Genomic DNA, 24,809 nt, shown 5'->3' with positions numbered 1-24,809 from the left:
ACTCTGTCACTCACTCTGTCACTCACTCTGTCACTCACTCACTCACTCACTCACTCACAGGAGGCCACCACCCAGGCAGTAGGGGAAGAGGGCCAGTTCATACCCAGCACAGCTGCTTGAAGACCTTCATTGAAGCCACCTAAATCACCCTCAACCACCCCAAGGCTTTCCTTTAGGGAGATGATGAAGATTTCAAAATAACTAGCCACAAGTCTACATGCATACACACACACACACATGCACACACACGCATACACATAGACATTAACACACACATACACATAGAAATTAACACACACATACACACACACACACTAATCTCCACATGGGCAATAGGTCTGACAAATGCCTCCTTTTCTGCGCTGCTGAATAACTGGGATGTTTGACCTGTTACAGTACATGTGTGTTCGTGAGTGCGTCCATGTGTGTGTAGATAGCTGCTCTACTCTTTGCAGGCATGACTTCATCCACATGCTAAACCCACACAGACGCTCCGGCACAGGACCCAGCATTATTACTGTTCCACCCCCAGGCTCAGGGCTGAGGAAACCATAGAAACACAATGCCCAGAATGGACAAACTCAAATCTATATGATCTTTCTAGACACAACCAATATGGCCAACAGACAAGTATGTCAACATTACTTGCTGATTGTCTTGACAAGGAACCCTGGATATGGTTGTGCTGCTGTTATGTCCACGGAACATCCATGACTGTTCTGGTATCTCCATTAATTCTATGAAGATAACCATTAATTGATCAATTTCAAACTGTTCACAACCAGTATAGCTTCCAGACTGCCAACACCATGGAAATTTGCTTTGAATTGGAATGTTCATTCTGTTCATTCTAATTCTGTAGGGAAACTCAGCAGCTCATCTCACTTCCCCAAAGACCTTATCATGACCTGATACAGCTCAAATATTTAAAACTAAGAAAGTGGTCGTAGGGTGGAGCAGCATTTTGATATAAACAGGATCCTAAGAGAGGAGATACTGTAGCTAACTAACCAGAGATCAACAACAGACATGTTGGCCAGGGGCCATCTCAATAGTCTGAACAGGCTTTCATACAACTTATGTTGGTCTCCTGGGAGTTCAAAATACCTACACAAAGCCATAACAAAATCATAGCTATGTTTTAAGGAGTTACCGGACCCTAAGGATGAAGTTAAACCCTGAGGGTCCATACATACAACATATTCAGTAGAAAGGAAAATGTGTGTTGTCTGATGTACATGAGATGGCATGGTAGTTCCTCTCTGCCACCTAGTGTTCTCTTAAGTTATTACATGAAAACGCAACACCAATGTATACTGGACAAAAATATAAACGCAACATGCAACAATTTCAAGTTCATAGAAGGAAATCAGTCAATGTAAACAAATTCATTAAGCGCTAATCTATGGATTTCACGACTGGGCAGGGGTATAGCCATGGGCACCCATTTGGGAGCAAGATCCACTCACCGGGAAGCCAGACCCAGCCAATCAGAATGAGTTTTTCGGCACAAAAGGACTTTATTACAGACAGAAGTACTCCTCCGCACCCCTCCTCAGACGATCCCGCAGGTGAAGAAGCAGGATGTGGAGTTCCTGGGCTGGCGTGGTTACACGTGGTCTGCAGTTGTGAGGCCAGTTGGATGTACTGCCAAATTCTCTAAAATTACGTTGGAGGTGGCTTATAGTAGAACAATGAACAAATAGACATTCCTTCAGTCAGCATGCCAATCGCATGCTCCCTCAAAACTGTGGCATTGTTGTGTTGTGTGACAAAACTGCACATTTTAGAGTGGCCTTTTATTTCCCCCAGCACAAGTTGCACCTGTGTAATTAATGATCATGCTGTTTCATCAGCTTCTTGATATGCCACTCCTGTTATCTTGGCAAAGTAAAAATCTCACTAACAGGGATGTAAAAAAAAATTGTGCACAAAATTTGAGCGAAATAAGCTTTTTGTGCATACGGAACATTTCTGGGATATTTTATTTCAGCTCATGAAACATGGGACCAACACTTTACATGTAGCGTTCATATTTTTGTTCAGTATGAAAACATGACTTTTTTAATGTATCCACATGAATCCAAGTTTCAGTCTTTCCTGGGGGTTTTTTATCTCTTTTTGTTGGGAGATTATATCTTTCCATTCCTGAGGCAAAGAACAGTTTATTTAAAATCAGTACAAAATAGCACAGAGAATTCCAAATCATACACAAAAGTAACACTATAAAAACAACACAGTATGTTCACATGAGTCTGGGATATGAATTTAAAGGTGGTTACTATTTAGCACTTTGTGACAAATGCATTTGTGAAATGCACTATACAAATCCAATTTGATTGGTTGATTCATTGATTTGATTGATTGGTTAGTTGATATCAGCCATCAGAGTGAGTTTGCAGTCCCTTGGTATTATGGTATGGCTTACATTACAACACCTTATCCTGGTTCATTTTTCACCGCCACTGGGCAGACAAACAACATCCAAAACAATATCCATCAACAGCTACATATCTTTATCCAGCACACCCACAGAGAAAACCTTAGCAAATATATTCAAACAGTAGAAAAATAGAGACACCACAGAGTAAGAGTCACAGGTGCTGTTGGTCTCATAGCTCAACCTTGTCTGTCTGTGTGTCCGAGGCTGATTTGGGGTCAGTTTTAGAGTCCTTGGAAACCTTTTTGACAGGGGCTTTCTCTGCATTCTTTGTAGCTGGCTTCTGCTCTTTTTTGTCTGTCGCTTTAGGTTTCATTTTGCTTGCTGCATGTTTGACGTTTGTTTTTGCTGCTGGTTTAGCCTTGGCTTTGTCCCCTGCTTTAGCCGCTGTTTTAGCCTTGGCTTTGTCCCCTGCTTTAGCCACTGGTTTAGCCTTGGCTTTGTCCCCTGCTTTAGCCGCTGGTTTAGCCTCTTTCAACATAGGTTTTTCACCCTCTTTAGCAATTTGTTTTTCTGCCCGATTCTCTGTCGGCTTCTCATCCTTTTTATCTTCTGGGTTATCAGCTGGGTTTTCAATGACTGTTTCTGCTGGTTCCTCAGGCTTCTTCTCTGCTGGTTCCTCAGGCTTCTTCTCTGCTGGTTCCTCAGGCTTCTTCTCTGCTGGTTCCACAGGCTTCTTCTCTGCTGGTTCCTCAGGCTTCTTCTCTGCTGATTCCTCAGGCTTCCTCTCTGCTGGTTCCTCAGGCTTCTTCTCTGCTGGTTCCTCAGGCTTCTTCTCTGCTGGTTCCTCAGGCTTCTTCTCTGCTGGTTCCTCAGGCTTCTTCTCTGCTGGTTCCTCAGGCTTCTTCTCTGCTGGTTCCTCAGGCTTCTTCTCTGCTGGTTCCTCAGGCTTCTTCTCTGCTGGTTCCTCAGGCTTCTTCTCTGCTGGTTCCTCAGGCTTCTTCTCTGCTGGTTCCTCAGGCTTCTTCTCTGCTGGTTTGTCATCTGGTTTGTCTTCCTGCACCTGTACTGGGGGTGCAGCTTGACCAAGAAGCACAGCCTGGTCAGGAAGTGTGAGCTGTGGCTCTGAGCTCTCTCTCTTTGTCTCTGTGAACTCTGCGTCCGTAGGAGTGGAGAACATCTTCAGCATCTCTTGAGCTTGGATCCGCTCCTGGAGACACACACACACACACACACACACACACACACACACACACACAAACAAATTAGCTAAGACTGAAGCAAGAGAAACTGATGAAATGTAGATGAATCAATAAGTGGAAAGCATTGCTCTCTCCCTCTCTCAGATTACAAAACAATATATAGCATGGTAGAAACAAAGACTATACTTAACTCCAGATGGATTGACTAATAAATATGTTACCTTCTCCTCGTGTTTGGGGTCAAGGGTGAACCACAGGGCCACAGCACACCTCTGTCCCTTAGTGACCGCTCTCACGCCGTGAGGATTCTCCTCCCCAGCCCCAAAACCAACCACACGACCACACTGAGGACGCACCTCCGCCTGGGCAACACAGGGCAGTGACATCAGTCATCATACGGTCAATTAACTTACACCTGAGAGTAAATCAACTGTTTTTACTCTGCATCCCTCAATCCTTCATCATTGATTGAAACTTACTGTGACAGTTTTGGCATCCAGTTCAGTGAAAATGAAATCTCCTCCTTCAAAGTCATCATTTAGATAGAGGATGGCGCTAAAACACAACCGGAACAAGAGAAGGGTCTTAAAGACAGTGGTGCATGATGAGACTTGCTGCTGATACCTATGTTATAAGCATATGCCGTGTGTGTGTGTGTGTGTGTGTGGGTGTGTGTGTGTGTGTGTGTGTGTGTGTGTGTGTGTGTGTGTGTGTGTGTGTGTGTGTGTGTGTGTGTGTGTGTGTGTGTGTGTGTGTGTGTGTGTGTGTGTGTGCGTGTGCGTGTGCGTGTACCTGTAGTCTCTGTGTGTGTATGCGGGTGGTTCTTTGATACACTTGTTGAGCTCAGAGACCAGAAGGCAGTTGTCTGCATGAACCGGGTGACTCAGGTCGTCACGGTCATCCTGCTTCTCTGTACAGACAGAGGAATGGAAACATATCTTACTGTATGTCTATATACTCATACAGACAGGTGGTTAATGTGGGGTTAAATGCCCCATCTTGGCTTCTATATACACAACAATACTGTCCTCTGAGGGCCATCGTAGTGGAGGTTCTCACCGTCGATGGCGGAGCGGCAGACCAGGTGGGAGTAGGAGAAGTAGAGAGGAGAGTCCAGACGGAAGTACGACTCGAGGACCCTACGTACCTTCTCACTCATGTCGAAAAACAGACGGGCACTCTTCAGGGGCACAGTTCCCTCCTGTCCAAACTGTAGAACAGGACAATATCATCAGAAATAGGTGCTTTCTTATAGACAACTCACTGGTAACTGTACATGGATGCCATGAGGCTTTAGAAAGGTTGGAGATAAAGCTGAGGCTAAGAGATGAAACTAGTTGGGTTTGGGTGAAGTTGACCATGCTGGTTTAGAGTCAGTGTTGGCAGTGCTGGGCTGGTGGTGTTTTGGTTATGGTTGGGCTATCAGGGCTTTAGTGTGTAGGGTCAGTGATGTACCTTAATAGCCTTGAGGACTGTGATTCCTTGGAAGCTCTCGCTGGGGGAGTGTGGGGAGGGAAGGCCTCGGTACCCATCACCTTTCAGCGCAGCCGCCTGACAGACAAACACACACACAGCATCAGCACACACAATGACAGAAGCATGCACACAGTTTTAACACACAGACCATCAGAAGCTCACGCTCCAACACACAATAACACACAGACAGATAGTCCTGACCCGGGCTCCCACTCACATTAGAGAGGCGGGTGAGCTCTCTGCACTCGCCCTCTGAGATAAATCCATCCAGTAGAACCCTCTGAGACCCATTCAGCTGCTTAGACGACATGGTAATCTTGATGTCATCAAACAACAGAGGACCACCTGGAAGGGAGACAGGGGGAATGAATATAGAGTGTACAGTCAGAGTGTGCTAGACAGTCCACTGACATTCCCAAACGTCATGCTGTGACACTCCAAAACACTATGGACAAAGAATGCTATCAGGAAATCTTACCTTCTCGTACGATCTTGGCAATATCAGTCGACTCCTTATTCTTCTCCTCCACCATAGTTTCAATCTCCTTCATCAGATTCCCAATCTCCTCAGTGATCCTTGCTGCAGTCTCCCTGTCTGCCCTGCAGAGAGCACCAAAGAAGAGGTTACCAGATAAATAAATATATTTATTTTTTTAACATTTAACACTAGGCAAGTCAGTTAAGAACAAATTCTTATTTTACAATGATGTCCTAACCCGGCCAAACCCGGACGATGCTGGGTCAGTTGTGCGCCGCCCTATGGGATTCCCGATCACATCCGGTTGTGATACTGCAGGGTAGCCTAGTGGTTAGAGCGTTGGACTAGTAATCAGAAGGTTGCAAGGTCAAATCCCTGAGCTGACAAGGTACAAATCTGTCGTTCTGCCCCTGAACAGGCAGTTAACCCTTCTTCTTAACTGACTTGCCTAGTTAAATAAAGATAAAAATAAATACAGCCCGGGATCAAACCAGGGTCTGTAGTGACGCCTCCAGCACTGAGATGCAGTGCCTTAGACTGCTGCGCCACTCGGGAGCCCAAACATAATGGGGAGCAGATCCTAGTCTGATATTGAGAGCATGCATGTACTAGTGGAGGCTGGTGCACAGGATAATTGTAATGACTTGAATGTGTGTGTTTCTCTTACTTCTGCTTCTCTCTCAGTTTGAGGGGCATAATGTCTGCAGGGGTCCAGGAATCCTGCAAAGGAAGGGGAAGGATGTGAGATCACACATGCTAAAACCCACCTGACAGCAGTCCCCTATCAGAGTGATGTCTTGCTGGTAGAAACAGTGAGACACAAGAGAAGATAAGAGATATGGTAACCTACTGGATCAACAAAGGTGATTCCAAACACTTCAAACGCAAAGTAAAGCAGCTCCTTCTCCAACAGGGACTGCTGAATGTGCTGTTTTACCACCTGGGAGGGAGAAGAGAGGGAGAAAAGTGGGTTTGAGACATGAGGGATAGGTAGGAAGGTGCAGGTTTTGTTTGTTTGTTTGTTTGTTTGTTTGTTTGTTTGTTTGTTTGTTTGTTTGTGTTTGTGTGTGTGTGTGTGTGTGTGTGTGTGTGTGTGTGTGTACCTGTCTAGCAGGTATGGCTGCAGCCTTGTCCTCTCCCAGCACAGCGGAGTAGTAGGCCAGGTTCTGATTCATTACCTCCTCTTCTGGGTGGAACAGCAGGTAGGTCTTAGTACACTCTATGGCCTGCTCATACTTTTCACCTGATGGGGAGGGGGGGGTTGAGAGAAAGAGAGACATCAAACAGACAGATGAGCAGACAGCCATTCAGAGGACACATTGATTTGTGAAAGCAAATCATCCTGATTCTAAAAAGGCATGTAGGTGCAGAGTGAATAGGGTCTGAGACTCACTGTTGTAGTAGGAGAACTGTAGGTAGTTGAAGTGGGAAGGGAGGAAATCCTCAAATGGCTTGTCCTTTCCTGCGGTGGAGGCTAGCTCCACAGAACAGCTCTGCTTACAGTTCAGAATCTGCATGTAGTGGTCTGACAGTGAAATGGGCAGACACAAGAGTACAAGGTTGAAGCTTTTATCCAACATGTTACCATGGGGTTCTTTTGGGATTTAGTCTGTCTTAACACCTGTCATGGACTGGAAGAGGTCAGCACTGTACTCCATGTAGTTGTATCCGTCGTAGTCGTAAGCTCCTTCGCAGAGCGCCCGGCACTCCTGATCTGCGCTGAAGTACTCTTCCACCGCTGCCTCAAAGTGGTCGATGGCCAGACCGAACGAGTCTGAGCTGTAGTACCGCTTCCCTGCAAGGAACTCTGCCTGGGAGATAGAGTAAAGAGCAAAGCAGGGAGTCAGCAGCCCAGCCACATTCTAATTCAACCCGTTGACCCTACCCAACCTGGTGCCAATAAGGTCCCTTGCCCCTGTCCCATATGCTTGGCAGTTCCAAGTAGGCAAATTGTTAAGTGGTTACAGTCTGACTATGTGCAGTTCCAAATGTTGTAAATGGTATATAGCTGGTCCATTGTTCCTGGGATAACTGATACATTGTCACCAGAATAACTGGTGCATAGTTACCGTTATAACAGGTGCATTGTCACTGGGATAATGGGTGCATTACTGGGGATTAGTGGTGTCAGTCTCACCATGTGAGGCCAGGCCTCCAGGTCTTTAAAGTCTTCCTCCTGTACTCCAGACATCATCCTGTAGTAGTCCAGGTTCTGCCTCATCTCCATGTGGTCTGGGTTGGCCAGGAAAAATGTGTTGGCCGCTGCCACAGCCTTATCCAGCTTATTGATCTACATCGGGAGAGATATTTAGTGAACAAATCATTAATACAGCATACTGTATCTGTCGAATAAACCTTATACACATTGTGACTCCAAAGGCTTCCCTAAATGCTCCACGTCTCAGAAGTATTTTACAAGACCCCCTGGAATGGTGTAAGAAATTTGTGAGCTGCAATCACCAACATGCTGTTTTCGGAAACTAGTCAATCTCCTATTTAATATAGTAAGTAGTCTTCAATCAGGGGCCATATGTCTCTTTTATAGTTGTTGGTTTAACTTAAAGGCCCAGTTCAGTCAAACAATTATAATAATTCTGGGAGTTTCCATAGAATGCCAGCAAAAAAGCCTCCATTTACATGTTGCTTATGAGTGCATTTCACACTACTTTTGGATTATAATTGTAATTTAAGGCTTGTATGAATGTCCTGCTTAACATAATGTTTGTGTCATCATCACAAATCAACTGCATTATACATAAAAACATAATCAACTTTGTCTTCAAACAGTAAAATGGCTCTTCGATTGCTTTTGCTACAGCCAATGACGTTAGCAGTCTAGCTAACAATTGCTGCGTCCAAAATAGGTAATCTTAGCGACTGCAATAATAGCAACATGTAAGCGTATAAGAACGCAAAACGTCTTTTTGTTTAGAAGTAATAATTATGTTAACGTACGCTATATTAAATGGGGGCAGATGGGATGGCAGTCTTTCTGCATCCTTGATTTGCACACACCCATACCTGACAAAGTCAGTAAGTGGTGTACAGAAACAAACTACTATAACAGCGAGACCCCACTCAGAACACTCACAGTCATAATTATTCCTTGAGAAATTGCTCTTTGCTAAGAAGCTATTTTTTTTATTTTTTACCATTTTAATGGATAACATTCACAGTAAGGTATTTAATTGTTATCCAGAAAATATTTAATATGGAGTTAAACACGACTGCATTGGAGCCAATATGTAAGCCATAAGGCCTACATATTTTTTTCCCATATCTATTGAAATTCGTGAACAGGCTATGAATATGACCTTTGACATTCAGGAACATCTTATAGGCTACATGTATTTAATTAATTTATAGGGCCAACTACTCTTATTACAACGTAATAACAATTTTATAAACAGACAACACAAATAAATATATACATGTGTCACGTTCGTCATAATGATCGGACCAAGGCGCAGCGTGGTATGCCTACATTCTTCTTTATTATAAGAACGAACAAAATAACAAAACGAACTGTGAAGCTAATATGAGTAGTGCAGACAGGCAACTAAACATAGAACAAGAACCCACAAACACAAAAGGGGAAATGGCCACCTAAATATAATCCCCAATCAGAGACAACGATTAACAGCTGCCTCTGATTGGGAACCATATCAGGCCACCATAGACATAAATATCTAGACCTACAAAACCTCTAGACATACAAAACCCCTAGACAATTCCAAAACTAGCATACCCACCCTCGTCACACCCTGACCTAACCAAAATATAAAGAAAACAGAGATATTAAAAGGTCAGCGAGTGACAACATGACTATTCTGTCAAAAGTTGAATAAATTCTTGAATGGCACAGTAGCATGCATGAGATCTACGGCGCATGTTGATGACAAGCCCCAAAATTGAGAAGAATCCAGTGTAGGACGTAAATTGTCTACACAGCTAGACTCCACCTAGAGACGTGGCACGGCCGGCTTGGCTTGGGGGGTTGGGGAAAACAGAGCACTTATAGTGAACGACTTGCTTCTTAGTGTTAGTTTAAATGAAATTGGACAAAATAAAAAGTGGCATTGCTCTTATATTGACATGCAAGTGTGGTTGATAAATGTGCATGGTAGACCACTTCAAAAAGTGCAATAAGATGACGCAGGCGAATCTTATCCACAACATTGAATAGGCTACTACTGGCTGTATTTGTTTCAAGCCTATGCAATGTCTGAACATTTATTATGCAAAAAAACTATATTGTCGACTCTTTTCACGATGAAAGATATGAACATTTATTATGCATAGGACCCATTTGATCGACAATTATTACCTTGAAGTATGCGACTTGCAGATAATTGTAAGGGGTTCTCTTCTTAAACTCGAGGTCCACATCTTCAGTGATTTTATGGATAGTTGGTGGTCCAATTTTATCACTTTCACAGGTATTTACACAATCAGCCCTTTTCATAATTTTTTGAAAAAAACCTAGATCTTCCACAGAGCCAGCGCCTGGTATTGTCACAACTATGCTGGATAAAGGCTCTCCGAAAGCGCTCTGGTTTGCACATATTATCCGGCAATGCGCCTTCACCCTGCGTATCGCAGCCTTGTTCCGAAGCGCCCGCTCCATGTTCAGGATGACCGTCATCCAGTCACCCTTGTAGTATGCTTCTACCGCTGTGTCGAACAGCAGATCATACGGCTCGAGAATAACATTACTACTGAGCTGCACATCCGAAAGGCCATAAGAGATGAGGCAAACGACTAAAATCGCTAAACCCAACCGGCACTCCATTCTGGAAAATGGGGCCTCTACGTGGGATGGTAAGCTGGAAAAGAGCACTCGTCGGTAGAGAGGGGAACTGGAAGTTTATCCGGGGCTGCAAACTTCTGTCGGGGGTGGAGTTAACGCAGAGCCGCTGAGCTGAACAGCCCAGTGTCCATTCTGCCGCAGCAGCTGCAGGGCAACATCCAGGTCCAGTAGAAAAATAATAAATTGCTCATATCCAATTGCTTAACTTCACTATTACAGTGTGATAACATCACAGAAGAAAAATAGGCACAAAGTCTCACAATAATTTTGGTGTAGGTCACGGTTTCCCAAATGGAGGCCAATTATTATATCTATTTTTTATTTAACCTTTATTTAACTAGGCAAGCCAGTTAAGAACACATTCTTATTTACATTGACGGCCCACACCGGCCAAACCTGGACGACGCTGGGCCAATTGTGCGCCGCCCTGTGGGACTCCCAATCACTGCCGTGATACACTGCCGTGATTGTGATACAGCCTGTATTTGGCCCAAAACATTTTCATTGTTGGATATACAAGACTGTAAAAACACCAGGAATTCAGCTCCAAGTGATTTTAATTTTGGAAATCTGTTCCCACACATAGTTATAATAGAGAGACATGTGATCATATACAAATGTAAGCAGGGTTTGAAATTATTATGTTTTATTCAAATATTATATCTGTTGGCTTTAAATGGCAGAATATCTAATGTCAAAATGAATATTCTGCCATGGCTGAATTCCTGTAATTCAATGCTTCCCATGTCTCCCCCTTCTGGCATTTGGGATAAAATTCATAGTGCAGTTACAAAATTCATAGTGCAGTTACAAAATTCATAGTGCAGTTACAAAATTCATATGGCAAGGTAAGCAATCCCTGATAAAATGAACAAAAAGGTAGGAAAGGGGAAGATAAAGAAGCTGAGGAATTTCTTCACCCTACTCTGCTGATGATAAGTTTTCTCTGCTCATACAAGAGTAATACAGGCCTCGTACATAGTGGTGGAAAAAGTACCCAATTGTCATACTTGAGTAAAAGTAAAAATATATATATATATATACTTGTATATACTTTAATAGAAAATGACTCAAGAAAAGGTGAAAGTTGCCTGGTAAAACACTACTTGAGTAAAAGTCTAAAAGTACTTGGTTTTAAATATACTTAAGTATCAAAAGAAAATGTAAAACATTTTTTAACTGGGCATGTCAGTTAAGAACCAATTCTAATTTTCAATGACAGCCTAGGAACAGTGGGTTAACTGCCTGTTCAGGGGCAGTACGACAGATTTGTACCTTGTCAGCTCAGGAATTTGAACTTGCAACCATCCGGGTGCTAGTCCACCGCTCTAACCACTAGGCTACCCTGCTGCCCCAAATTAAAAATATACTTAAGTATCAAAAGTAAAAGTATACATAATTTCAAAGTGCTTATATTTAGCAAACCAAATGGCACAATTGTATTTGATTTTTTTAGTACACTAATTTGGAGAGAAAAAAATATTTCAATTCTGATTTATCAGGGGCGCAGCAGCACCCTCAGCACCCCTACTCCCCACAGCTATTACTATCCGTCCCAAACCTTAAATACGTAGTATTTCAAGGCACTAGCATTTCACCTCATTCTACACGATTCTTCCGCCCCCTGGTTGAGTAAAGAGATAAATATGGTGTCTCCTATTGCCATGGATGAGGTTGTCTTAACGGATATATTTTAGAAAAGGCTGTAACGTAACAAAATGTGGAAAAAGTCAAGGCGTCTGAATACTTTCCGAATGCACTGTACGCATGTATAAGCCATATACCCACTTTTTGTCATTGGGCATTGCATATACTCACTTCTTAATCCCTATTGATGCATATCAAAGTAGTGTAGTGTCGGTATAAGACTTATCAATTCTGTAGTACAATAGAGAAATCATACACAAAGTAGCCTACACAATCGAAAAGCACATGAAATATATTGTGTTGTTATCTACCCTTACCAACTGGGGCGGCCCATCAGGAAGTCCAGGATCCAGTTGCAGAGAGAGGTGTTTAGTCCCAGGTTCCTTAGCTTATTGATGAGCTTTGAGGGCACTATGGTGTTGAATGTTGAGCTGTAGTCAGTGAATAGCATTCTCACATAGGTGTTCCTTTTGTCCAGGTGGGAAGGGCAGTGTGGAGTGCATCATCTGTGGATCTGCTGGGGTGGTATGCAAATTGGAGTGGGTCTAGGGTTTCTGGGATAATGATGTTGATGTGAGCCATTACCAGCCGTTCAAAGCACTTCATGGCTACAGACGTGACTGCTACGGGTCGATAGTCATTTAGGCAGGTTACCTTAGTGTTCTTGGGCACAGGCACTATTGTGGTCTGCTTAAAACATGTTGGTATTACAGACTTGGACAGGAAGAGGTTGAAAATGTCAGTGAAGACACTTGCCAGTTTGTCAGCTCATGCTCGTAGTACACATCCTGGTGATCCGTCTTGCCCTGCGGCCTTGTGAATGTTGACCTGTTTAACTTCTTATGGCTGGGGGGCAGTATTGAGTAGCTTGGATGAATAAGGTGCCCAGACTAAACTGCCTGCTACTCAGGCCCAGATATGCATGTTATTAGTAGATTTGGATAAAACACACTCTGAAGTTTCTAAAACTGTTTGAATTATGTCTGCTAGTATAACAGAACTCATATGGTAGGCAAAAACCTGAGACAAAATCCAACCAGGAAGTGGGAAATCTGAGGTTTGTAGGATTTCAAGTCTTTGCCTATCCAAGATACAGTGTAAATTTGGTCCGATTGCACTTCCTAAGGCTTCCACTAGATGTCAACAGTCTTTAGAACCTTGTTTCGGGCTTCTACTGTGAAGGGGAAGCGAATAAGAGTTGTTTGACAAAGGGATCTGGCAGAATGCCATGAGATAAATCACGCGCGCGGCCGTGAGAGCGAGCTGCGTTCCCTTTCATTACTAAAGACAAAGGAATTGTCCAATTGGAACATTATTGAAGATTTATGATAAAAACATTCTAAAGATTGATTCTATACATCGTTTGACATGTTTCTACAACCTGTAATAGAACTTTTTTGACTTTTTGTCTGGACCTAGTGCTCGCACCTTGTGAATTTGGATTTGTGAACTAAACACGTAAACAAAAAGGAGATATTTGGACATAAATGATGGACTTTATCGAACAAAATAAACATTTATTTTGGAACTGGGATTCCTGGGATTGCATTCCGATGAAGATCATCAAAGGTAAGTGAATATTTATAATGCTATTTCTGACTTCTGTTGACTCCACAACATGGTGGGTATCTGTATAGCTTGTTTTGAGCTTGTTTTGTTTTGTCTCTGAGCACTGTACTCAGATTATTCCATGGTGTGCTTTCGCTCTAAAGCTTTTTTGAAATCTGACACATCAGTTGCATTAAGGAGAAGTATATCTTTAATTTCATGTATAACACTTGTATTTTCATGAACATTTATGATGAGAATTTCTGTAAATTGATGTGACTCTCTGCAAAATCACCGGATGTTTTGGAAGTGAAACATTACTGAACATAACGCGCCAATGTAAACTGAGATTTTTGGATATAAATATGAACTTTATCGAACAAAACATACATGTATTGTGTAACATGAAGTCCTATGAGTGCCATCTGATGAAGATCATCAAAGGTTAGTGATTCATTTTGTCTCTATTTCTGCTTTTGGTGACTCCTCTCTTTGGCTGGAAAAATGGCTGTGTTTTTATGTGACAAGGCACTGACCTAACATATTCGCATGGTATGCTTTCGTCGTAAATCCTTTTTGAATTCGAACACTGTGGTGGGATTAACAACAGGTTTATCTTTAAAATGGTGTATAATACTTGTATGTTTGAGGAATTAAAATTCTGTTGTTTGAATTTGGCGCCCTGCACGTTCACTGGCTGTTGTCAAATCTATCCCATTAACAGGATTTCAGCTGTAAGAAGTTTTAAAGGACTTACTCACATCGACTGCGGAGAGTGTGATCACACAGTCTTCCGGGAACAGCTGGTGCTCTCATGCATGTTTCAGTGTTATTTGTCTCGAAGTGAGCATAGAAGTAGTTTAGCTCGTCTGGTAGGCTTGTGCCACTGGGCAGCTCTCAGCTGTGCTTCCCTTTGTAGTCTAATGGTTTGCAAGCTGTGCGTCAGAGCCGGTGTTGTACGATTCGATCCTGTATTGATGCTTTGCCTGTTTCATGGTTCGTTGGAGGGCATAGCGGGATTTCTTATAAGCTTCTTGGTTAGAGTCCTGCTTCTTGAAACTGGCAACTCTAGCCTTTAGCTTAGTGCGGATGTTGCCTGTAATCCATGGATTCTGGTTGAGCTACGGTCACTGTGGGGACAACGTCATCGATGCACTTATTGATGAAGCCAAGGATTGATGTGATGTACTCCTCAAAGCCATCGGAGGAATCCCGGAAGATATTCCAGTCTGTGCTAGCAAAACAGTCCTGTAGCTTAGCATCTGCTTCATCTGACCACTTTTTTATGGATCTAGTCACTGGTGCTTCCTGCTTTAATTTTTGCTTTAATCAGGAATCAGGAGGATAGAATTATAGTCAGATTTGCCAAATGGAGGGCGAGGGAGAGCTTTGTATGAGTCTCTTTTTGCCTCTGGTTGCACATTTAACATGCTAATAGCTCACAGTAGAATGACATCGGTAGAACTATTACTTCCCATTGCAAAAAACATTTCACGTTTAGCACACAAAGTAACCCGTCCAGTTCAAAGTGAATGATGGCAGGCCCGTGTGGTAAATTGCTTGTTTGTTTAAAGAACTGCTGTTGCTCTGATTGGCTATAGCACATCGGTCTGTGTAGACTCCAGTCTTGAACAAGACAGAGGTTTTTATTTGGTTTTATTTACTGCAGTGTCTATTAAATTATCCAAATGGACGGCCGCTTTCCCATTCTATAATGCTATAGAATTTTCACAAATGGCTTAGTATACGTAATTCCCTAACGTTCTAAGAATTTCTGAAAAAGTTCAATTGGCCATATCTAAGTGGTCGCTTGTCAAATCTTTTTTCTTTTTCCTAAGTGTCCTCCATTAAGGGCCCAACCATTAAGTCAAAATGTGATTGGTTGATTCCATTGTCACTCCAAAATGTTTGCCCTAATAAAGTTGAATGGCAGATGCCTTTATCTAGCTTTTGATGGTTGACTTAGTTAGATAGACCAGGAAAGATAAATCCTAATTGGAACTTTTTTTCTCTTCCATGTTAACCCATTCCTTTCCAACTAAAACTGAATAGATTAAATCGGATCATCTTGGGGGAAAAAATGTCTTTTCGGAATGTCTAAAGAATCCATATGTTGTTCTGAAATATGAACACAGATATACTGGACATTTTGAACATTATTTTGGTGGTGATTTGACAAAATGACAATCATGGTCTTGAAATGGACTTGCATTTTTCTGGTCTTGGTCTTGACTCAGTCTCAGACCCCTTGTCCGCCTCCCGGTCTCGGTCTGTGCTCGGTCTCATCCATCCCTCCGGTCTTGGTCTTGACTCAGACTCAGACCCCTTGTCCGCCTCCCGGTCTCGGTCTGTGCTCGGTCTCATCCATCCCTCCGGTCTTGGTCTTGACTCAGACTCAGACCCCTTGTCCGCCTCCCGGTCTCGGTCTGTGCTCGGTCTCACCCATCCCTCCGGTCTTGGTCTTGACTCAGACTCAGACCCCTTGTCCGCCTCCCGGTCTCGGTCTGTGCTCGGTCTCATCCATCCCTCCGGTCTTGGTCTTGACTCAGACTCAGACCCCTTGTCCGCCTCCCGGTCTCGGTCTGTGCTCGGTCTCACCCATCCCTCCGGTCTTGGTCTTGACTCAGACTCAATTTGCTCCGGTCTTGGATCGGCCTCGTTTTAGGTGGTCTCGAACACAACACTGCCTTAAACAATGTAAACTACTCTTCGGTCCTATTATTGCTCGCACCATTTTTTATTTGGTGAAAAATTGAAATACATTGTAACAGGGAATCAAAATGGCATGCCCATTCTCCATTATTCACAGTAATGACTTGTGTTCTGGAGGAAGGCCTTTTGAATCTCACCAATGGTCCAAACGTGGAATCCATACATTTGCCGATATCATGGACAGTAATGTATTGAATACATTCCAAGATCTGAAAGCCAAACACATATTACCAGGGAAATTCTTTTTTTCTATATTTACAATTTATGTCAGCTATGCTGGCCTGTTGTTTCCCTTGGGAAATCCAACTACAGAACCATCCAATGATGGGATTTATAAATAAATGATCTTGGCTCTTGGCTCTATAATATATAAACACATTTTGAAAAGCCCATTTTGAGCTAGCCATTAAGAAAATATGGTCCACAGATGTAAGTGAATCTGAATAACCCTTTAACTGCAACAGAATATGGAAAAAGATTACCTTGGTAATCCAAACCATTAACTTTTAAATGTGTTCACAGACTGTATATAAAACCCAACAATAGTTTTACAATGTAATTTGCCCCAACTCCTAGCTGTTTACTGTGTCCCCTAAATCTTTCATATGATGTAGGAGTGCCCCACAATTAAATGTATCTGGAACAGAGTTGTTGTTTTTTTATTCTAAGTGCATAAATGTAAATATTCAATGTGTTACATATTCTATGTCATGATGACCTCTCCTTGAATCTCTCAATCAATCAGAGATGATTACTGCTGGCAGACAGCACTGCCACAAAAAATGATGTTGGCTCTTAGGTGGCATACATCCCACTCTCTCCCACCAGTGGACATAGCCGCAGGAAGAAAGGGTGCTGAGGGTGCTGCAGCACCCCCTGATAATTCCAAAAATATAATAATTAAAATATATATACAGTGGGGTAAAAAAGTATTTAGTCAGCCACCAATTGTGCAACTTCTCCCACTTAAAAAGATGAGAGAGGCCTGTAATTTTCATCATCGGTACACTTTAACTATGACAGACAAAATTAGAAAAACAAATCCAGAAAATCACATTGTATGATATTTAATGAATTTATTTGCAAATTATGGTGGAAAATAAGTATTTGGTCACCTACAAACAAACAAGATTTCTGGCTCTCACAGACCTGTAACTCCTCTGTCCTCCACTTGTTACCTGTATTAATGGCACCTGTTTGAACTTGTTATCAGTATAAAAGACACCTGTCCACAACCTCAAACAGTCACACTCCAAACTCCACTATGGCCAAGACCAAAGAGCTATCAAAGGACACCAGAAGCAAAATTGTAGACCTGCACAAGGCTGGGAAGACTGAATCTGCAATAGGTAAGCAGCTTGGTTTGAAGAAATCAACTGTGGGAGCAATTATTAGGAAATGGAAGACATACAAGACCACTGATAATCTCCCTCGATCTGGGGCTCCACGCAAGATCTCACCCCGTGGGGTCAAAATGATCACAAGAACGGTGAGCAAAAATCCCAGAACCACACGGGTGGACCTAGTGAATGACCTGCAGAGAGCTGGGACCAAAGTAACAAAGCATACCATCTGTAACACACTACGCCGCCAGGGACTCAAATCCTGCAGTGCCAGACGTGTCCCCCTGCTTAAGCCAGTACATGTCCAGGCCCGTCTGAAGTTTGCTTGAGAGCATTTGGACGATCCAGAAGAAGATTGGGAGAATGTCATATGGTCAGATGAAACCAAAATATAACTTTTTGGTAAAAACTCAACTCGTCGTGTTTGGAGGACAAAGAATGCTGAGTTGCATCCAAAGAACACCATACCTACTGTGAAGCATGGGGGTGGAAACGTCATGCTTTGGGGCTGTTTTTCTGTAAAGGGACCAATACGACTGATCCGTGTAAAGGAAAGAATGAATGGGGCCATGTATCGTGAGATTTTGAGTGAAAACCTCCTTCCATCAGCAAGGGCATTGAAGATGAAACGTGGCTGGGTCTTTCAGCATGACAATGATCCCAAACACACCGCCTGGGCAACAAAGGAGTTGCTTCGTAAGAAGCATTTCAAGATCCTGGAGTGGCCTAGCCAGTCTCCAGATCTCAACCCCATAGAAAATCTTTGGAGGGAGTTGAAAGTCGGTGTGAAAACCTTGTGAAGACTTACAGAAAATGTTTGATCTCTGTCATTGCCAACAAAGGGTATATAACAAAGTATTGAGATAAACTTTTGTTATTGACCAAATGCTTATTTTCTACCGTAATTTGCAAATAAATTCATACAAAATCCTCCAATGTGATTTTCTGGATTTTTTTTCTCATTTTGTCTGTCATAGTTGAAGTGTACCTATGATGAAAATTACAGGCCTTTCTCATCTTTTTAAGTGGGAGAACATGCACAATTGCTGGCTGACTAAATACTTTTTTGCCCCACTGTATATACACAAACAGTTTTCAGTTGAAGTCGGAGGTTTACATACACCTTAGCCCCCCTGCGCCTGTCTGGACCAGGAGTTTTTTCTAGAAGTCGGAGGTGACAAGTACCAGGTGCGAACATGGTGCATCTTTCAGGGCCTGGAACGCCACCTCTGTGTCCTTCGTCCATCGCACCATCTGGGGTAGTTGTGCCTTCGTTAAGTCTGTGAGGGGAGAAGTTATTGTGGCAAAGTTAGGTACAAATCGACTATAGTAGCCTGCTAACCCCAGGAATGACTTCACCTGCTTCTTGGTTCGAGGGACCAGCCATTCCCTAAGGGCAGCGATTTTTTTTCTTGGGGCTTCACATCACCCATCCCTATCTGATAGCCCAGGTACTCCACCTCGGCGTAGCCCAGCTTGCACTTGTGGGTCAGACCTGGGTCAGACGGTCAGACCTGCATCCCTTAGCGCATCCATCACTGCCTGTAACCTACAAAGATGGGACTCCCAACTGTCACTGTGCACAATATTTTCATCCAAATAATCAGCTGTGTAAGACGCGGTCCATGAGTCGCTGAAAGGTCACCGGTGCCCCGTGGAGCCAGAAAGGAAGAACCCGGTTGCGGTATAGCCCCACCCTCGGGGTGGAAAAGTCCGTCTTCTCCCGAGAGGCTGCTGCCAACGGCACCTGCCAGTACCCCTTCGTCAGGTCCAACGTGCTGACGTATCTTGCCCTACCCAAGCGGTCGATCAGTTCGTCCACCCGGGATATGGGATAGGCGTCGAACTTAATGACCTCGTTCAGGCCCCGGAAGTCATTGCAGAAGCGGACGGTTCCGTCTGGTTTCGGACCAGCACTATAGGGCTAGACCACTCACTGTGGGATTCCTCCAGTATCCCCATCTCTAGCATTGTCGTCATTTCCCGCTGGACCGCCACCCTCTGGGCTTCTGGTATCCGGTATGACCATTTACGCACTTTTTCTCCCGGACGTGTGTGGATAGGATGTTCCACAAGATCCGTGCACCTCGACACCTCTGAGAACACGGCCGTATTCTGCTGGACCAACTCTCTGAGCTCTTGACGTTGGGTCGGGCTGAGGTCTTCCCCCATTGCAACTTCAACCGAGGGCAGGCTCTGCTGTCATCCTCTCCCTCATCTCCTCCACATGTTCTACAACACTGCGAAAGGGGGGGGGGGGGGAGTTGGCTGCTCTTCCCAGACCTCTTTGGCTAGGTCCAGCAGTCTGCGTGGCCGACGGCCATACAGGAGCTCAAAGGGGGAGAACCTAGTGGAGGCTTGGGGTACCTCGTGCACTGAGAACATCAGGTGGGGCAGCAGCTGGTCCCAGTTCCTCCCGTCTCTCTCGATGACCTTCTTCAGCATCTGCTTTAGGTTCTTATTGAAGCGTTCAACTAGTCCGTCCGTTTGTGGATGGTACACATTTGTCCTCACCTGTTTTATTCGTAATAGATTGCAGACATCTTTTGTCATACGAGACATGAATGTGGTGCCCTTGTCCGTCAGAATTTCCCGTGGAATACACATCCAGCTAAATAAATGGAAGAGCTCCCGTGCGATACCTTTTGCTGCCGCCATGCATAACGGGATTACCTTAGGATACCGGGTGGCATAATCCACGATTACCAGGATGTATTCACCAATGGACCCACCAGATCCATTGCCACCCGCTCAAATGGCACTCCTATAATGGGCAAGGGAACCAAAGGGTTTCTATAATGTACCCTCAGAGCTTTGATCTGGCACTCCGGGCAACTACAGCAGTAGTCCTCCACTGCGCTCTTGACTCTGGGCCAGTGGAACCGGTTCCCGATCCGCTCCCTGGTTTTCTCCATCCCCAGGTGTGCCCCAAGCAGGTGGGTGTGGGCAAGCTGCAACATAGTCCTAACATACTGGCTGGGTATGAGTAGCAAGTCTTTTGTCTCCCCATTGTGCTTTACTACCTGATAAAATAAATTATGTTTGATGGTGAAGTGGGGTAGCGCCACTCACTTACCCCAGGTAACAGCATGCCATCCACCACAATCACCTGGCTCCTAGCGTTCTGGAGATTGGGGTCTTCTAACTGGGCCATCCCAAACTGACCCGTGAGGATTACCGTGTCGGGAGGTCTGTCAGGGTCCTCCACCTCCATAAAAAGGGGAGCCTGAGGTCTTCCTCGCACAGTGGCTCGTTTGCCGGAGCGGGGTCGTCTCCCTCCTCCAGGTCAAACTCGGGCCCAGTGGACACCTCTCGAGGTGGGGTGTGGGTTGCACAGGCCACCATCCCTTTTCCTTTTCTTCCTAGCTCACGTGCGTACCTCCCCAGGTCCCTCCTCCACAGTGCCTGGAAGAGAGGGCAATCTCGACCGAGGAGAATGGACACGTGCAGGTTAGGAACAGCCACCACGTGCATCTGGCACTCCCCATTGGGGTGGTTATCCTCACCGGCACAGTTGGGTACCTCTTCGTGTCCACATGTACACAGGACACTCACCTACTCGTCCCTCGGTTCATCCTTCCCCTCGTGTGAGCCACTGCAGGTGGGCCAGGGTCACCATATTGCCGGAGTCGAGCAGAGCGCTGGTGTCAATGCCATTGATTCGTACAGGAACCATCGGAGGGGCTGTCTCGGTGTGCGCCCAACAGGAGGTGACAACTTACCATCCGGGGTACCCCAGAGCTGGGGGATGCGGAGGGCATGACCCCCTTCCAGCCGGGACAATTCCGTGCAAGGTGTCCCGGCTCACTGCACTCATAGCAGCGTCTCTGATATAGGGCCAGCAGCGGTCAACATAGTCAGTTTGGGTCTCCCTCCTGCTTCACGGCCTCAGCTGGCTCCGTCCGGGCCCCCTTCAGCCACTCGCCTCTCTTTTTGTTGTTCGTTCCCCTCGCCCCATCCCCTCTCTCCACCCGGGCCCCTCTCAGCAGGTCCAGGGTGTTCTGGTGAGTTTCCACAGCAGTCAGCCATTCCTCAGGGCTCTGGGGGTTCTGCATGCTCAACATCTTCTTCATCTCGTATGGCAGGGCCCGAAGGTATCGATCCAGGACGAGCTTGTCGATCATCGGGAGGGACGGTACTTCCGTCAGTAGCCAGCCCTTGGTCAGGCGCACCAGGTCGCTCATCTGAGCACGGGGGAAAAGGGTGGGGTTAATGGCCCCGTCGTGGACCAGTTGTGCACGGCATGCGAGGCTGAATCCATAACGGCTCAGGATCTCACATTTGAGTCCTTCATAATTCATGACCTGGTCAGCATTTAAGTCAAAGTAGGCCTTCTGGGACTTCCCGGAGAGGTAGGGTGCCAACAGGCTGGCCCACTTGGGCTTGGGCCATCCTTCCCTCTGAGCCGTCCTCTCGAAGGTGCACAAATACGTCTCCACGTCATCTTCCTCCCTTAGCCAGGAACTGATTCGGGTCAGACTCCTGAGCCATTCCAACCTTCAACTGGGCAATCTCTGCTACCAGTCTGGTTTTGTTGGTGCTGCTCCTCCAGTGCTTGCTCCTGGAGAGCCTGTTGCTTCTGCTGGCTGAGGATAAACTGAGCCACCAGCTCCTCCTTGGTAATGTCCGTATTCTCAACCCCATGGCACCCAAAGCTGCTGAGTTGCCAGCATTCTCCACCATATGTGGTAAACCGTGGGATGTTGGGTTGAGCGTGCAGAGATTAACACAGAGACAGGGAGGTTTTAGTCCGCAAACACAACTTTAGTAGGCCATGAAATAGACATAACAAAGAAAATCAAGTAGGTTTGGCTCGGTCATTCTTCTCAGCTTTGGTTCTGTGTCAGTCTCTCCCGGGTTCTCTCTCACTGTGTGCCACAGTGCTCCTTTTATATGGCCTCCCCGGCTGGTTGGCACTTTCCCCTAATTACCTCCACTCGGAGCTATCCGTGTCAGGGTGCCCAGCTCGTGTACTCCCAGCAGAGGGAGCCAACGTCGCATTACATACCTCCCCTCTATTACCACCCCCTGGGCTAGACCTCCTGGGATACCACAATATATATATATATAGATATATATTTGCCTAATTTTGTGAACTAGGCCTTTATTATACTAGTCTAAGTAAATTTACTTTAAACTGCTACTTAAGTAGTTTTTTGGGTGTATCTGTTCTTTACTATTTTTCTAATTTTACTCCACTACATTCCTAAAGAAAATATGTACTTTTTACTCCCATACATTTTCATTGACACCAAAAAGTACATGTTATATTTCATGCTCAAGCAGGACAGAATTATTGTCCAATTCATGCACCTATCAATATAACGCATTGTCATTCCTACTGCCTATGATCTGGCGGATTCACTAAACACAAATACTACATTTCTAAATTATTTTGGAGTGTTGGAGTGTGCCCCAGTCTGTCCGTGAAAAAATAATGAACATTGTGCCGTCTGGTTTTGCTTAATATAAGGAATTTGATGTAAAGCATTTACTTTTACTCAAGTATGGTAGTTGAATACTTTTTTGTTTTAAAAAAATGTTTGTTTTATACTTAAGTACATTTAAAACAAAATACTTTTAGACTTTTACTCAAGTAAGTATTTTACTGGGGGATTTTTACCTTTACTTGAGTCATTTTCTATTAATTTAAAAGTACAGTATACTTACTTTTACTCAAGTATAGAAATTGAGTACTTTTCACACCACTGCTCCAGTCGTTGTGTTTTTTTCCAACAGTATTAGTGAACTAGGCCTTTATTACTCCAGAAGACAGCACAGTCTGAGCGAAGAACCTTTCCTCAGAAGTTCCTTGAGTTTTCAAAAAGGCACTTGAAAGACATAAGGCTAAGTATTCTGTGGTCTGATGAGACAAAAATGGAACTCTTTGGCCTGAATGCAAAGCGCTATGTCTGGAGAAACCAGGCACAGCTCATCACCGGTCTACCACCATCCCTACCATGAAGCATGATGGTGGCATCATCATGCTATGTGGATACAGCCAAAGCAACACTGGAATGGCTTGGGAACAAGAATGTGAAAGTCCTTGAGTGGCCCAGCCAAAGTCCAGTCTTGAACCCCATTGAAAATCTGTGGAAAGATTTCACTGCCACTCCCCATCTAATTTAACAAAGCTTGAGAAAATCTGCAGGGAAGAATGGGAGAAAATCCCCAAATCAGTGCAAAGCTGATAGATATACCCAAGACGACTCATAGCTGTAATAGCTGCGGCCAAAGGTGTTTCTAAATAGTATTGACTCAGGGTGTGAAAATTAATTTGCAAACATTTCTAAAAACAAGTTTTTCACTTTATCATTATGGGTAATGTATGTATATTTTTTAATTCAGGCAGTAACACAAAATGTGGAATAAGTCAAGGGGTATGAATGTTTTCTGAAGTCACAAGAGAGGAGGTAGGCCCACCTCTTTTTGTTTCACTTTTCTTGACATAACAATTGTATTATTACAAAGTCCTGTGTGATCAATATGATAAATTCTCTGGATTTTTATATTTTTTATTTGTGTCAGTCTACAGATACATGTGGTATAAACTGTAAATTGACATGAATATTGTACCTGTAACCCTCCCTGTGAGGTTGACCATGCAGTTAGGTTGGAACAGTGAGGAGGCATTAGAAGATGTCTTTTTTTCTTGACAAAGTTGGGCTTCTTATTTGCAGGTGAATAATTAATTTAGCCGGTGACTGTACAGTCCTTTACATAAACAAACAAACAAACACGACTGTCACAAACGTCATCAGGGAAATGACCGGACCAAGTTGCAGCGCGGTGAGCGTACATTTCTCTTTATTTTAAATGTTGCCAACAAAACTAGAAACACTAAAAACGACCGTGAAGCTTACTAGGGCTACAGGCCACTAACAAAGACAACTACCCACAACTAAGGTGGAAAAACAGGCTGCCTAAGTATGATTCCCAATCGGAGACAACGACAGCTGCCTCTGATTGGGAACCACACTCGCCCAAACACACAGGAATACAAAACATAGAATGCCCACCCCACATAACACCCTGACCTAACCAAATAGAGAAATAAAACGGCTCTCTTAGGTCAGGGCGTGACAGTACCCCCCCCCGGACTCCCGGCCGCAAACTTGAACCGATAGGGGAGGGGCCGGGTGGGCATCTACTTCGGTGGCGGCTCCGGTGCGGGACGCAGACCCTGCTCCACCCCGGCCTCCCCCACTTTGGT

General features: G+C 44.4%; 1 protein-coding gene across 1 annotated transcript; it reads right to left on the bottom strand.

Annotated features, from left to right (window-relative positions):
* Nucleotides 1-1,966: 1,966 nt before the first annotated feature.
* p3h1 (prolyl 3-hydroxylase 1) lies at nucleotides 1,967-10,447 on the bottom strand. The gene is made up of 15 exons (XM_064966346.1): nucleotides 9,864-10,447; nucleotides 7,674-7,826; nucleotides 7,158-7,347; nucleotides 6,930-7,061; nucleotides 6,640-6,779; nucleotides 6,387-6,476; nucleotides 6,204-6,256; nucleotides 5,537-5,658; nucleotides 5,276-5,403; nucleotides 5,038-5,133; nucleotides 4,642-4,792; nucleotides 4,375-4,492; nucleotides 4,062-4,137; nucleotides 3,804-3,944; nucleotides 1,967-3,590 (listed from the first exon to the last, which is right to left on the bottom strand). Exons 1-15 carry the CDS (start codon nucleotides 10,326-10,328, stop codon nucleotides 2,613-2,615), a joined length of 3,033 nt encoding a protein of 1,010 aa, XP_064822418.1. The 5' UTR covers nucleotides 10,329-10,447; the 3' UTR covers nucleotides 1,967-2,612.
* Nucleotides 10,448-24,809: the final 14,362 nt, after the last annotated feature.

The sequence above is a fragment of the Oncorhynchus masou genome, chromosome 5 (genome assembly GCF_036934945.1).
Source record: "Oncorhynchus masou masou isolate Uvic2021 chromosome 5, UVic_Omas_1.1, whole genome shotgun sequence".
Lineage (NCBI taxonomy): Eukaryota > Metazoa > Chordata > Actinopteri > Salmoniformes > Salmonidae > Oncorhynchus > Oncorhynchus masou.
The sequence above is the reverse complement of the archived record's forward strand: the minus strand, read 5'-3'. Positions and strand labels throughout refer to the sequence as shown.